The sequence below is a fragment of the Eupeodes corollae genome, chromosome 1, assembly GCF_945859685.1.
Source record: "Eupeodes corollae chromosome 1, idEupCoro1.1, whole genome shotgun sequence".
Taxonomy (NCBI): domain Eukaryota; kingdom Metazoa; phylum Arthropoda; class Insecta; order Diptera; family Syrphidae; genus Eupeodes; species Eupeodes corollae.
The window spans coordinates 82,761,646-82,778,895 of NC_079147.1; the positions used below are offsets into that span (position 1 = coordinate 82,761,646).

The 17,250-nt window shown below is 31.6% G+C and overlaps 1 protein-coding gene across 1 annotated transcript in view; it reads left to right on the forward strand.

Moving 5' to 3' along the window:
- LOC129938879 (protein similar) overlaps positions 1-17,250 on the forward strand; it is a 450,455-nt gene that overhangs the window by 389,422 nt on the left and 43,783 nt on the right. The window contains exon 9 of the mRNA XM_056046695.1: positions 15,653-15,921. Within this exon, the coding sequence (XP_055902670.1) occupies positions 15,653-15,921 (269 nt within the window). The remainder of the gene's footprint in view (positions 1-15,652; positions 15,922-17,250) is intronic.

Genomic DNA, 17,250 nt, shown 5'->3' on the forward strand with positions numbered 1-17,250 from the left:
AGTAGAAGGTAAATCTTTTGCATTCTTCCAAAAAGATTTAAACAATAGCGAACTCCTGCTTTTTAATCATTTGTTATTCTCTCTTTAATAAGGTACTACTCGTACTTGTCTAAAGCTTGTTAGATTTAAGTTCGAAGCTTAACACCAAAACCAGCAGCAGCACTCTCAGCGTCAAGCGTCTAAACGCATAAATCTTTTTTGTTTTCTATTATTTTTGTTGCTGTTTTATTATTGTTTTTATGTATTCTGTCATTTCATATGACGTTAGAGGAAATTGCAGTTTAAAATTAAAAAAAAAAAAAACATATAAATATAAACGAAAACAAATTATCAAACGGGTGCGCTTGGAATTCGCTTGCTTCGCCATACCAACAAACACCGCCGCAAATCGCTTTTGATCAAATGGCGTGATATTGACAAAAACAAAAAAAATAATAAAATATACTACAAAGCGTACTATATGTGCATAATTATCGTATTGTGTGGGTTAAGCTTATTAATTGCTCGTGCGCAGTCAGCTTTATTTAAGAGATTATTTTTTATTTTAATTAATGTTACAAAACAAACAAGCTCACGAGAATTAGACACAAAATTAAAACAAAAAAAAATTGTTTTGATTCACAATCAAAGATTATCAATTGTTTTTTAAAGTTTATATGATTCTACTTTTTTTTTAAACACTCCATAGGGAAATGGACACAAAAATAAAAAGAAGAATAAATTGATATTGATTACATTTAGATGATTATGATGTCAGCCTAGATCGCACTTTAATAAAATCGTGTTTGTTTTTTTTTTTAAGGTATCACGACGATTTTATAGAAATATTGATAGAAGGAGTTTGAGTAATAAGCGTTGCCAGTATTTTTATTGAATTTGTAAACCTTTTTTCTAAAGCTTTGTCGAATTATCAACTAACATTTCTGTCAAATTGTAACACTCTTGAGATGAAGCATAACGTAATTCTAGATATTTAAGCATATACTAATCTTTTTTATTTGATTGGAGTCTTTCTTTCTCTTAGGTAAGAAGTTCATGATTTAATTTACAAAAGGGTTTTTAAATAAAGGGCTTCATTTTGGACAGATTTTTGGGAAGTTGTCAGTTTTAAAGATGTAATTTCTGACATTTAAAAAGCCACTTTAGACAATGCTTCAACAAAGCATTCAAATTGTTAAAATTCAATACAAAAATGATGACATTTGCAGTTCGCAATTTTGCAAGAAAACCATTTGTGTTTCTAGAGCAACATCGCTGGTGGTATTGCTATAGGTTATTATTTTGAATATCGTCGAATCGCTTCTTCTTTGAATTGGAAATTTTCTTTCGAACCGTTTATTATAAATTGTTTTGGACAGATTAAAGTCTGAAACTGAAATACAAATGTTGGTGTGCCGCAGGGCTCCGTTTTGTCTCCAATATTCTTTCTCTTTATTGTTAATGTCTGCAATTTCCAACTTAATTCCAATCCATATTCGTTTTCAGACTCACATCCTTTTTGTTCGAATAAAGAACTGTTACGACAAATTGCAATAAGCTCATTAAATTCCTAACTGCACAGCATTGTAGAACGGGGAATGAGAAACCGATCTGAAAATAGTGCTTTAAAAACACAATTCTGTCCTGAAATACTCTAATGACACTTGCATTAATATAACTCAACATCTCCATATTCCAGGTATGTGCATCAGCAATCACATCTTGTGGAACGATCACATACTTGGTGTCGCCAAAAATGACAGAAGTTGTTTGCTGTTTTTGAAACGGTGCAAGAATGTTTTTTTCTCTTTTGGACAGGCTACAATTTACAAAACCTACATACGTCCAAAACTTAAATCTAAATTACATCTCTGGGGTGGTGCTTCAGAAACCTACTTAACAGCCCTATTCTGCTATTCACGTGGATCATTCACCCGTTCCTTTTCACACTACCTTTGCATTCTGCTATCCATCGGGTGAACTACATTATCCCAAACCAATTTGACATTTAAATAAACAGCTGTTCATGTAAAAATCTTGGAAACGTTGGATAAATTGTTTTGTTTCATACAAAAATTAAGTTTATCAATCCACCTAAACAGAATAATTTGTGTAATTTTTGGAAATGGGCAGTATTTGACTTTTTATTTCAATTGTAAAAAGAGAAATAAGAGAATCCTCAAAAAGAGAGCTTTGGAGAAATGATAAAAAGTATCTTACTTCCCCTAAGAGTGTTAATATTCTTTTATTTATAAAACAAATATTCTAAATTTTGCTCACAAAAATTAACAAACCAGCCATCAAATGTAAAATTCACTGCATTTTACATGTGGATCTGAATTCTATAGAATGAATGCTTTCACGAGAATAGAAGAATACCTCGCAGAAATACCGACGTTACCGACATACACAGATTCACTTGGAATGAATTGCAGAATAATGATTAGTGAAAATTCAAGTAAAATTCACCCGATGAATAGCAGAATAGGCCTATAAGTCTCCTGGACTGTGTTCAAAGATGAGCTTTTTAAATGATTGGTTACATTTACATCGTTAACTTAATTGCGTTACTCGAACATCATCTCAAAGTTTCTTTTCTTGCCTTACCTATTTTTTAGCCAATTGCATTTCTTATGTTAAACAGTTTAACCTTTAGCCTTCTTCGTAATATGAAGTACAGAGAATTGTTTTTTAGCCGTACTATGTGAATGTGACCACCAAGCGAATTGTTGCAAGTTTCGATTGTTAACTTCCCATAGGAAGTTATTTGTCAAATTTGTATTTGTTCTCGACGTTTCAAGTCCCTAGAGTCGAAATAAAAGATTTTTTAGAAAGATGTCTGTGCGTGCGTGTGTACGTACGTCCGTACGTTCGCGACGTTTTTTTCGTTGCCCATAGCTCAAGAACTAGAAGAGATATTGACTTCAAATAAATTTTGTTAATGCAGAAAGGGCTCTCTCTTGCGTAGTCGGTTTTTTTACCATAACAGTTTAAAAAAAAGGTGACAATTTGGGTTAACCCTAAATTTCTTGCGAACCAAGAACGCTAGACACTTGAATTAAATTTTATAAAATATATTGTAACGTGATACCACAAAAGTATATTATTTGAAAATAATACAACTAACGGGCTTTTTTATAAATCAAAAAACTGAAAAGAAAAATTTGTCACCTCGAAAATAATACGAAAACAAAATAATTTTATCTCCAAACAACTTTGTGCTACGAAAGATAAAGTTCTTAACATCTGGTAAAATTTTGAGAAAAATCGTATTGACAGTTTTTTTTATAAAAAATAAAAACCTAAGAAAATCATTATTCAAAGTTGGTAAAAATTGAATTTCGGCTCAAATATCTTCTCAAAAACTTGTGATTATGGCTTCAAACTTATTTTAACTTATAAGAAATATTTTTTTTTTCATTATTCTGAAAAAATTTAAGAAAAATTGTATTCATAGTTTTTTTACAAAAAATAAAAACCTAACCAAAAAAATTATTAAAAGTTGGTAAAAATTTGTTTTCGACTAAAAATCTATTTAGCAAAACTAGATTTTCAAACTAAACTATTTCTTTATAAGAAAAATATTGTTGGTAATTTTAAAATTTTTAAGAATAATTCAAATAACATTTTTTTTAACCTAACCCTACAAACTTTTAAGACAAATCGACGGACGGGATTGGAAGTTATCAGTGTGGGTCGCATCCTAGCCTGGTTTTTTGAGGTAATTTTTGACAAATATTGGGCGGTATCTCAGTTATTACTTGACGAATGTTGGTTTTTAACTGCTCAAATATTAAAGGTTTATCTGCAAAACAAGGTCTTTCTCGTAGTCTCACAGAAAAGTCCAGCAGTGTCAAATCGCATGATTTTTGTAATCTGTTGATATCGCCACAACGAGAAATCATGCGGTCAAGAAATGTCTCTTGCAACTAAGCCATATTCGCTCGAGTTGTGTGGCATGTGGGACCGTCTTGTTGAAACCACAAGTTTTTCAAGTCTTATTCTTCAATAGCACCCAAAAAAAACTCTCCGAATTAAAGGTGACATTCGTTTCATCGTCGTTTTCGAAGATTTAAGGTCCAATTACACCTTCAGACCAAAGAGCACCAAACAGTAACTTTTGTGGATGTAATTTTCTCCCTTCTATTACTTGAGGTTTCTCAGAACCCCATATACGACAATTTTATTTATTAATAAACCCACCGCTTGAGAAACTTTGTTAAAAAAATCACTGTCGACCGCCTTTTGGTCAAGAACCCATTCGACGTATCTACGACATAGTAAATGATCCAAATGTGCCGTAAGATAGTCCTAACTCTTGAGAACGCAGACGAATCAACACATTCGGGTCTTGGGCAACACTTTTACTTAGAGCAGCGATACTTTCAGTGGTACGAGCAAAACGATGTTAAAAAAAAAAATTGGGTGGCCCAACAGTCTGCTGAGAACTAGGGCCTAGTGACTTACAACTCTCAACCATTCCTGTGTGCGAGTACTGTTGTCACGAATGCAGGGGACCTACAGTTTATAAGCCGAATCCGAACGGATAATTTGAGAAAACACTTTTTCATGGCAAGAGTTAATCTTGGAGAATTTATCAATTCTTCGCAAGAGGCAGTACCCGTGAAAAGACTTAAGATGGCATAGGCAGGGATCGAACCCAAGACCTGGCAGAATCACCAATTTTGTAATTGGTTTTAACAACCTGTTATGCGATATTTAAGCAATCCATTTTCGCAAATGTCAGACTTTCAACAAAAAAAAATTGGTTCAACAACTTAGTTTGTCATATGTCGAATTCCAGCTCTATACTTTTGAAACTGCAAAATGGATAACCCTTTATAATAAACCTTCTGCGTGTGCTCTATTTAATAGCATTGAAACCTTCAACAGTTCAAATGTTATACTCTTTTGTCTGCTAATTAGTTAATCTTGAACCCGATTTCTACCATGCTTTTAGATATTCGTTTTTTAGCCGCACTTCACGAATGTACAATTTCTTGCTGAAGTTTAGAATCAATGTCAATTAATGTTTCCCTAAAGCTTTACACATCTTTATTAATTAGGAAAATTTACAATTTTCACACATTTAAAAAGTTAAAACTAACTTAAAAATAAACGTGGTGGTAAAGACTGTACTTTACTCCAAAGTAGTTAAAAGTTAATGAAATCCGATTTTTTAAGTCCTCAATGTTCAATGCATATTTTGTTCCAACATGTCTGAATCATAAGTTCCTTGACCTTATATATATGTGCATATAAAACCTAATGGCGAGTCTATAATTAAATTACGCTTCTCCATCACAAGTCACAAAATTCTAATATTCTAGTTCTACCTTTGACTCTCCTTAAGACACGCATTTGTGTCATGATAACAAAATATAGACTTAAATACCTATCTATATCTCTCAATTCCAATTTGGTCATCCATTTTTCTTTTTGATGACAAAAAAAAAGTAAGCAATAAAAAATAGGCAATTGTAACAAAACGAAGAAAAAGTTTATTCGTATCTATAATAAAACGCTTTTTGCTAAAATTGGCACTTTAAAAGCCTCCTCAGCCCCTCTTACCACAAACAAGTATCTATTCAGATCTAATTCCATTAAGAAACTCATGTCCGGCAATGAAGAATATTTTATTGCGTCTCGTGAGTAAATTATTTTATTTGTTCCAAAAAAAAAACGAAGAATTTTATTTTTTACGAGAAAATACTTAATTTTTTTTTTTTGGTTGATAAAATACGCATTTTATTACACCTCAGATAAAAATACAGTGTCGATAGTTTGATTAGGCTTGGTAACGAAATACACATTTCTAAATTTCTCAAGAACACAAAATATGTGCAATATAACTTGAAGAGGTCACGAATCCGCGAAGGATTTCAGACCAATAAGCTTAACATCTTTTGTGTTTAAAATCTTGGAGCGCATTCTTGATTACCATATTAGGGAAATCCTAGTTGGACGAACTCTCGAAAGCTCTCAGCATTCTTATTTTATAGGCAAATCTTCGGAGACTGACCTCCATGAGGTAGCGCGTACTGTAGAACAAACAATCCATTATAAAGAATTTATTCTTGCCACCTTTCAAGACAAATAAGGTGCTATTAACAACGTCCTTATCGAATCCATAGAAGAATCGCTCGTTAAGTTCGGAGTAGAAGACTCCATTCGAGAATGGATTATTTCCATGCTCAGTGGTAGGAAGAGCCACTCTAGGCAACCGCAACAAAACACGTGAGTAGGGGAACAAGGAGGTGTCCTTTTGCCTCTTCTATGGCTTCTGGTCATGGATACAATTCTCGTTAAATTAGAGAGATGTGGTGTGAAGGCGGTAGCCTACGCGGATGATTTGGTGCTATTTGTATCAGGAAAGTACACCTCTGTGATTAGTGAAATCACGGAGTCAGCTTTGAGCCTGGGCCACGAGTTGTGGATTAGGAGTTAACCAAAGTAAAACTAAACTGTTGCTCTTTACCACCAAACTAAAGTACCGCTACCTCGACTCAACGGTCAAATCCTATCATTGTCTTCCAGTGCAAAATATTTGGGAGTTATACTCGACCCTAAACCAAACTGGAAACTAAATATTGAAGTACGGGTTAAGAAGGCCTGTGTTGCCTTCTACGCCTGCAGCAAAACTTTCTGCAAAAAGTGGGGACTTCAGTCGAAGATGATTTTATGGACGTACACAGCCGTAGCCTGCTCTTAGCAAAGCCTATAATATTGATCAGCTAAAGAAGGTTCACAGAACAGCTTGCGTGGTCACCACAGTGGCCATGTGCACTTGCCCAAAAGACACGCTATTAGGCTGAAGGAATCAAACAGCTGTTTGTCAAAACCTTATGGTCACAGCAACACAACGAAATTGATTCCCTCAGATATTTTCTCGGTAGACACTGACTACTGCACTCCTACTTTGAGCCTTAGTAAGGGTTTTAAGGTTCCAGAGAAGATTGGGAGGATGACATCGTGTCGTTAGGTTTCGACACAACCATCTTTACTGACGGCTCAAAGATGGAGTGCGGAGTTGGTTCTGGGATCTTTTCTGAGTCCCTAAATGTAGCTAAATCCTTTAGGCTTCCTGACTTTGCCGTTTTTAAGGCTGAACTGCTAGCAATAAGGGAGGCATCTAAGATACTTAAAAAAAGCCCAATCCAAAACAGAAATGCAGCTATCTTCACAGACAGTCAGACTCGGCCACATCCTCATCTAAATTGGTCCAGCAATGTCGCGATGAGCTTGCGAGCCTGAATATTAACCTCGGTGTCACCCTGATCTGGGTTCCGGGCCATAGTGGTATCGTAAGAAATGAACGGGCTAACGAGCTAGCCAGGCAAGGATCGGCCCTTCATAGCTCACTTGCGGAAATGGTTATCATTCCACTTGGTGCTATGAACGGTAAAAGCTTTTCTATCTACCAAACTGAATCAAACCGAAGTTGGAGCAATTTACTTAACTGCATTATATCTAGGAAGATATGGCCCACCTATAATAAAACCCGTACACACGATCTTCTATGCAGGCCAAGGCAAGACATAGCCAGGATTATTGCGGTTTGTGCCTATAGGAGTTCATGCAGAGAAGTTGGGTATATCTTACAACACCTTTTGCCGTAGTTGTAGTGATCAAAGAGAAAGTAAAACGATAATCCATTTCCTCTGCAAATGTCCTGTTTTGGCAAACACTAGAGTGAAATACTTTGGAAAAGCATTCTTTCACAAACTTGATGAGCTATCTGAGACAAAGATTAGAGACCTAATCTTTTTATCAATGCGACAAATGGCTCTAACATAATCGCTATGAAGCTTCTCTATAAATCTTTCCCTTTCTATCACAGGTCAAACGAGTTTTTGGTATCAAAACGGCCGGCGCACTACAGCGCTAATTGGATCTCAGGCTAGGTTTCCTTGAGATTCACATACTTACCTACCTGAAGAGATAAAAATGTTTATATATTTATAAAATATTGAAAATTCAATAAATTCCTTAAAAAAACAGATCTATTTAAGTGATTCGCAGTGTAAAAATTAAATTTGTTTTAATTTATCAACAACAGGTGTCGGTAGTATTGGGTGAGGAAATGTTGACTCAGAATCCAGTGCCCGCTGGTCATAGTTAAATAATTAGTAACATTTTTGTTTGACATTATCATAACGGTGATTAAATTTTATTCATTAAAATAATTTTCCATTAATGAATTTTTCGGAAGTTATCAATTTTTATTTGTTTTATTGTTTAAAAAAAAAAGAACAAAATTGTTCAAGTCCCTTAGATACAATTAAGAATTTTTGTTGTATTGCAACAATTTTATTGACATCATAATTACACATGACAGATGACAGATGACACCATCCATAACTGTCAGTTAGTCATTAGTAACAAAAATGATGCAATTTAAGTTTGTTTTGCTTACATTTTTATATGAAAAGATTGTATTAATGGTGACTTCAACCAAAATGAGAAAATAATTACTGCATCAAAAAAGAAATGGAAAGTTTCCAGTATTTTGAAAAAAAGATAAGAAATTAATATCTGCCGCCGTCGCCGGTCTAGGTGAGTTTTTATGACCCTGCTTAAACGGAGCTAAGTTGTGGGGCTTAACACGCAGTGGTCGATAATAATTGACCAACTTCAACGAGACGGTGTGCATAGAAGCGTGAATTACGCTTTTTATCACCTTATTCAATCGTGTCAAGCTCAATGTATCTAAGTAAGTCCCCTTTACAGATTGTTACCCTATAACCTAGTCTCTCGTTTTAGCCAACATTATATTTTTAACAAAATTGTGTAATTCGGTTTATTGTTGCTTCTAATTCGCAAGTTTATGAATCAGACTCAAAAAAAACAGACTCCAAAGCATTTTTCCACCACAACAATAAAAGCGATTAAAGTAATTAAAGAATTACTTTTTTTTTCTCTGAACGTAAATATTTATATCCGTAAAAAAATATTGACACTTAAAAAAACTCTCATATTACTCAGACAGAGTTGAAATTTTCGTTTCTTTACTCATCATAAATATTCTCTTCGTTATAATTTTATTTATAAAAACAAAACAAAAATCTTTTTTAAAATTAATTTTGTTTTTGTTTTTGCTTTGCTTCTTGACTTTGGTTTTTAATATTTATTTGTATTCAAAAAAGGTGCGGCCAATACTTAAACCCATACTCTTTTAATGCACTACTTAACAACAACAAAAAGATTGCATAATTCACAATATACCTATAACTATATTATCTATTTTGAATGAAGGATATTAATCTCGGCCTTTTTGCACGGTCGAAAGACCAAAGCAGCGACCGACGAACAGTGGAACAATTGGCAAGAAAAGTTGAATCTTGTTTAAAAAAAAATTGTTCCAAATTAAGTTTTAATTATTAGTTTTATTACTTTTAATTATTATTGCTATTTTATTTATAGAATTTTTCAGAAAAATAAAAAAACTGCCTAATCACTGAAAAATTACACTGAATCTGCCACAAAAACGTTACAGTTTTCCATATATCACATATCCCCTTACACACTATTGGAAAAAATCACGCTTTTTTTTCCAAAAGGACAAATAAGGCAATACTTTTTTAAAGGTTTGCGATGTCCTTATTATACATTTTTCTATCTTTACAAGTTTTTTTAAATATGCCCCTTTAGCAATTCAAAAAACAATTCAAAGCGTGGTTTTTAAGGTAAAGTTAAAATTCAAAATATGCCAATTTTTTTATGATGATTTTGCAAACTTCAAGTTTTTCCATTTTAGATACAATTTAAATCATTTAAGTATTTTACTTAGTTTTTTGGAAATTGTTATTAGTTTTGAGACTTTATTTGACTCTAAATGGAGTTTTGAACAAACCTGGAATTTAATACTTTTATAGTTTTAGAAAATACGTTTTAGGTTTAATTTTTAGTCCTTATTTCGAAACTAAACTTTAGTTTTAGTATTAAGGATTTTTACTAATGTTTTCAACATTATTTTTATATTTTTGTAATATACATACTTATTTCAAAAACTTGAGAATTGTTTACACAACAGATTTTGTACAAGAAAAAAACTTGGTTTGAAAGCGTTTTGTCTTTTTCTGTTAAAAACCGTTTAAGCATTAATAGCTTAGTGTTTATTTCAGATTTTTTTAAGACAGGTCAAATTTAACAGCTTTAGAAGATTTTTCGGATAACATAGGAAATAGAAAAATATTTTAATTGAATCATAAAAATGAGGATGGGATGTGACCTACACTGATAACTTCCAATCTCGTCTGTCGATTTGTCTTGCTTAAAAGTTTAGACATTTTAGTGTCGAGTTAAAAAAGTTGTTAGTTGAATTATTCTTAAAAATTTTAAAATTACCAACAACATTTTCCATATAAGGAAATAGTTTGAAAATCTAGTTTTGTTAAATAGATTTTTAGTGGAAAACAAATTTTTACCATTACCATGAATGAAATTAATTCGAGAGATATCAAGAACCGAACATGAAATTTTACCAAAATTGCGTAGTTTTTCTTGTAGATTTCATTTTGTTGTATGAAAAAACAAACTGTTGAATTTTTGAAAAAAAAAAACACTGAATATCGAAAACAATATTATTTGTGAAATAAAAAAAAGTTTGAAAAGATATTTGACTCGAAAATCAATTCTTACCAACTTTTATTAATTTTTTTTTTAGGTTTTTATTTTTTATAAAAAAAATTGTCAATTCGATTTTTCTCAAAATTTTACTGAATGTTGACAACAATATTTATTAAAAGATAAAAATATTTTAAGGCCAATATCTCAAAGTTTTGAAAAGATATTTGAGTCGAAAATCAATTTTTACCAACTTTGATAAATGTTTTTTTAGGTTTTATTTTTATAAAAAAAAACTGTCAATTCGATTTTTCTCACAATTTTACTGAATGTTGACAACAATATTTATTAAAAGATAAAAATAGTTTAAAGCCAACATCTCAAAGTTTTGAAAAGATATTTGAGTCGAAAATCTATTTTTACCAACTTTTATTAATTTTGTTTGTTTGGGTTTTTATTTTTTGTAAAAAAACTGTCAATTCGATTTTTCTCAAATTTTTGCAGAATATTGAAAACAATATTTTTAATTAGATAAAATAAGTAAGAGGCCATAATCTGAAATTTTCCAAAAGATATTTGAGTCGGAAATCAATTTTTACCAACTTTTATTAATTTTGTTTTTTTTAGGTTTTTATTTTTTATAAAAAAAAAACTGTCAATTCGATTCCTCTCAAAATTTTACCAGATGTTTAAAACGTTAATTTTCGTTGCACAAAATTGTTTTCGAGATAAAATCATTTTGTATTCCTACAATTTTCGAGGTGACAAATTTGTTCCGTTTTTTTGGTTCATAAAAAACCATTAATCGGATTTTTTCCCAAAAATGTATTTATTTGGCATCACGGTACAATATATAATATTAAATTTAATTCAAGTCTCTAGCGCTAGTGGTTCGTGAGATATTTAGGGTTAACCAAAGTTTTCACCTTTTTTTTAAACTGCAATGGTAAAAAAAAAACACCCACGCAGTTTTCTTGAGAGCCCTTTCTGCATCTTTTTGCCTTATTTTCTGTACAACAGAATTTAGGTGAAGTCGATATCTCTTCTGGTTCTTGACTTATGGACGACGAAAAAACGTTGCGAACGTACGGTCGTACGAACGTACGTACACACGCACGCACAATCAACTTTCTAAAAATATTTTATTTCGACTCTAGGGACCTTGAACCGTCGAGATATGCCACCATTTTTTATTTGACAAATCGGACCAATAACAATATGGGAAGTTAATAAAGGGATCTTAGATTTGGAAAAACATCACGTTATAAAAAAAATGAATGAAGCCTCAAAAAGCCCTATGTACCTTTGTTTTCGTAATATCTCAAAAACCTGACGTAATACATTCATTTTGAAGGCGGATTTGAATTAATTGAATTTGCAATTATACTGCCGGTAAGAAAATCTTGTCGATCATTGTAATTCTTCCATCAAATGAAGTTTTTGAAATTATTTCGAAAACATTGACAAAAAAAAAAAAAAACTTTTTATAGCTTCAAAATCCTTAAATAAGTTTCTTTTTCGAAGTAATTTTTAAAGTCACAATCTAACTTACAGCATCAAAACCATTTGAAAAAATATGTTGGATTGAAAAGTTGCAAAACCCTGTCGGGAAATGTTTTACAAATTAATGAAAGGTTCCCAATACCAAATATAAGAGCAATCGTAATCGATATACAAATTTGCATCATTCAAACAAAAACTTCAAGAATCAATTAATTGCATTCATTTGAGGTTTCATGCATCCTTTGCATTCACTTCAAGTATTTGCATTCACTTAAAATCCTATTGCTCAAATCATTGGAGAAAAAGTGATTGTATCGTTATTAAGTTCATATTTTTAGTGATTGCAAAACCTTAAGTCCCAATCTTTAAGTGAATTCAATGAATGCAATCTTAATCATAAAAAATTACATTCCCAAAAGATTTCATTCTCAAAAGATTGTATTCTTGTACAAGTTTGCCTCAGAGTAAGATGTGTTGACCATGGTCTCCGAACTCAAAAAGGATACAAAAAAGAGGTTTATACTGTTAATGTTTTTAAGTACTCGAATGAATAAAAATCAGAAGAAGAAAAATAGTAAGTTACGACATTTTATAAAATGTTTGTTATTCATCATCCGTATGTCTGCCAAATATCAACCTTTAGACGTTGGGCTGATAAGAAAATTAAAACCTAAATAAATTTGATAATCATTAATGTTAAATTAAGACTTCTGAATTTCATTCATTTTGTTTCAAGCCTTTTAGTATGAATGTTTTAGAATGTTTTTTTATCTCGAACATTTCTCACTGAATTAAATGGTTTTGAAAACATTTTACAATCATTACTTTGTATTTTTATAAGGGTGAAATTTATGTCGGAGAAATACCAAAAAGTATTTGAGGAAAGAGGAAAGACCGATAAGACCCAATGAGCAAGTTTCCTAATTGTATCTATTCAGCTACTAACTAACTGATAGGTCGATGGTTTTTACTTTTAGAAAGAAAAGTATAATTACATCCTTTATAAATATTGAAGCTGTTTAAGAACGATTTCTCTTTTTTAATACCTCGAAAACGGCTCAAAACATTTGTGTACAAAATATCAAAAAACCGTGGTTATTAAATAAGACAAAGAAACTGAAATACTAACATTTTTGTATATTTTGTAATTTTTCATTCGTATTTATGGCAACTTAAAATTTCGTCTCTATTTACATGTAAGAGTTTCGTTCTGTAAATGAAATTTGAATTTCTTCCAAGTTTTGAATCAATTTCTCCCACAGTAATGCAATGTGGTATAATTTTACTCTCGGAATGTATCTTTCTTTATTTTTTAACATTCATCACTTCCCTTCATTTTGTTGTTTCATTTTTGTTTGCAATTTTAAAGATGTATGTATATTTTTCGTTTTGAAAAAAATATATTCATTTATTTAGGACAGAAGGAAGTAAATTAATGTAAACAAGTTAAGTAAATTGATGTACAATCAATTAAAACGTTTAAACAATCCAACTCAGACAATTTGAGTGTTTTCTTAAGGAAGAAAATCTGTTTAAGTTTTTCATTAATAAATTATTTATATTTTCAAGAAGAACACTTTTTCCAATATAATTTTGTGTGTATTATAATCTGCTCAACGTTTTGAAAGATGTCGTCAGCTCAAGCATTTGAAAATCTTACTTAATTCGTTTACTTAGGACTATATAACTCCAAATTAGTAAAAATTATAGGGATCTCCACTGAGAGGTTTCATTTTGATATTAAAAAAAAACTAACATTTTGTAAGGAAAAATAAGTGATTTTTTATTTCATTGACTTGAAAAATGTACTCCATCAACGAAAAATATATAACATAACATTTTTGAATTAACGAATTCGATTTTTGAGGTCTTGAATCGATTGTGGAGCGTTGGCATATACGTACCTTACACATGATTTTGGCGCTATATTGGTAATTTCTTGAAAAAAACAAAAGCGCATTTTTGTTCCGAATTTTTCAATTTTGCAAACCAAAGCGGGTACTTTCTACTTTTAGTATTCGCTCAGTTTTACTTTCTCAACGTCAAAAACTAGCAGTTTTGTGACAGCTGTCAAAAGGTGGAACAATTAAAATGAAACATCTATAATAAATACTTTATCCTTTATTTTGCTTTCTTTGGATATTTTTGTGTGTTATAAGTTATAACTATTGAAAAGTAAAACAATAATCGAAAAAGAAATAATGACCCAAAACATTATCTTAGCTCAAATTAAGAATTCATCTTATTTTTATTAAACTTTAAGGAAGATAGAAAAGATTGTCTAAGGATTTCATTCAACTTAATGGTGTTCAGTCATCATAAAATGTATGCAATCTATTTAGAGTTAAATAAATTCATGAGTTAATAATTTAAAACGAATGCAATCTTTCGATTAAGTTCAATGAATGATTCGTAATGATTGCATTCTTTCTCAAAGTTAATGATTTTTCAGCTGAATTTGTATCAAACAAGTGGTTTTTGATGATTAAAAATGAATGAATGTTGGTGAATTGCGTTCTCACTTAAAACCAAATTCAAACAATTTAAGTAACTGTCACATATTAAAATAAATAAATCTGGACAATATAAAACACATTAAACCAAATTTAAACAAATTCATAAAAAAAAAGAAAATCAATCCTCTTTAAGTTTGTTTTGTGTTTTGCTCCCCAAATAAAATCTTCACTCTCCTTCTAAGTGATATTTCAATTAACTTCAATTGAAGTAACCAATTAAGAGCTTCTTCTCCCCTCTTTAAAACAAAACCAAATCAAGACATAAGAAAAAAAAATTATAACAAAAATATCAAAACGTCAAAGATATCTTTCATCTCATGTCTCTTCATCTCCATCTCCATCACCACCATCAAAATTGAAACTGAAACCGAAACCAAAACCAATTCCAACTCTTCGTTTCATTTTGTTTCACCCCTAAAATAAGATATTGTATCTCAGAATCAGTCTCAAGTCAAGTGATGTAGAACAGCGCAATAGTATCTAGTAAAAATATATTATTGCACTGATGATGATGATGATGCTTAGAATATGAAACCCTATACTTGTCAGATACTCCTCCATAATTCGTGTTTGTTCAATTTTCATATTACACACTGTAGTGCTATTCCAAGTAAAGAAAGTATCTTTGAGCTTCAAAACAAAAATTGAATACAAAAAAATATAAGAAGATAGAATGAAAACAATAAGAAGACGACACCTTAATTATCTTGAGTATCTTTATGGCGGTAGGAGTTAATGAGCAGCAATTTGTATCTACTGCGAAAAAAGTATCTATAACCAACCCTAGTATCTATAACTCTGGTGCATATAAGAGTGTGTTTGTATATTATATACATTTATCTTTTTGTTGCAAACAAAATAAAAACAATCACCCTGCTGCTGCAACAGCTTGCGCACTTGAAAATCATTTATCATTTTAATTCTAAATAGGTTTGTTACTACTGCGTCCCGTTTGTTATTGTTGTTAAATTGCATCTGAAGTCTTGAACTGAACTAAAACAATCTCGTATCTTATCTTAAAATAAAAATATTAAATTTCTTAAAGATACAAACATTTCATTAATTTTTCTTCAAATTTTAATTTGCAGTGCTTAAAGAAGAACCCGATGATTTGTCACACTTGGCTCCTGGATTAGATGAAAACACACCATTATTTAATGAAATGCTTGCTGGCCTAATGTCTTATGGTGGACTATTGCAAGATGATATTAATTCATTGGACTCACAAAATAGCGGAAATCAAACAAATTGTACATCAAATAATAAAGGACACATTGATCCGTTTATTAATTATCGTGAAGAATCAAATGATACCAATTGTTCACAGCATTTACTATCGCCAGGTGGTGCTTCAAAGGTAAGTGAACCTATCGAGATTATCGTACTTAAAAACAAATTGATAATGATAAGTTTTTTTTTTAAGCTTTAAATGCCATAAAAGATTTAATTTAAGATTGTATCTCACTGATTTCGGCGGATTAACGAATTTTTAATCAAAATCTTATCTTTTTAATATCATTTTTTCATATTATTGAACTTGAAATTTAAGTGGAACCTTGATTTATTTGCCGAAAACAGGACATGGTTAAGGTTAAAAATATAAACTACAAAGTTCTCATTAGTCCAAAATTTCAGCAGAACTCACTCAGCGATATTTTTAGTCTCCTTTCATTACCCTTCAGCTCTTGAGCGTTTAATTTCGGACATGCTGTTTAGTTGAGATTTTATCTTTTTGCCCACACATCAAGAATGTAGAAGTATAATCAAAACTTTACAGTCTCTAGCTCACGGATTGCTTGCATTATTAAGTGCCGTACCATAGTTTGAAGAATAGAGCGTAGGACTGTCATTCCAGACTTCCTGAAGTACGGTTCACCTCTTGAGCGTTTAATTTCAGATTTGCTGTTTAGATCAGATATTCTCTTTTGACCACACATCAAGAATGTTGAAGTATAATCAAAACTTTACAGTCTCTAGCTCACGGATTGCTTGCATTGTTAAGTGCCGTACCATAGCGTGAAGGAAAGAGCGTAGGACTGTCATGCCAGACTTCCTGAAGTACGATTCACCTCTTGAGCGTTTAATTTCGGACATGCTGTTAAGTTCTGATATTCTCTTTTTGGCCACACATTAAGAATGTTGAGGTATAATCAAAACTTTAGAGTCTATAGCTCACGGATTGCTTACATTTTTAAGTGCTGTACCATATCGTAAAGGATAGAGCGTAGAACTGTCATGCTAGAAGTCCCTGCCTACCTAAAGTTTATTTTTTGTCATAAAAAAGTAATTTCTCAAACTAGCCGTTTTGATTCGACATAAAAACTGTAGGCCACTTGTATCCCTGGCATTACTCGCACACATAAATGGATGAGAGTGTTAAGTCACGAGACCCTGGTTCTCTACGAGCTCTTGCACCACGTAATAACTGGGTTGAAATATCTCGAACGAAACGTCGTTCCAATGATACAAACATTTTACAACTCGTACCAAAGTGTTAGTCTCATGCATTGGCTTCGACAATAACGTGAGAACCTTTGAAGCCTGGAATGAAAAAATTTTGTTTGTCAACGGAATCGCCAAGAAGAATGATCCAATATTTTTGTTCAGAATGCTCATTTTGAGCTGTTGAAATGAATGTTGAGTTCATGTTGGTGAATTAAGTCTTATCTCTCGGCTACAGCAACCC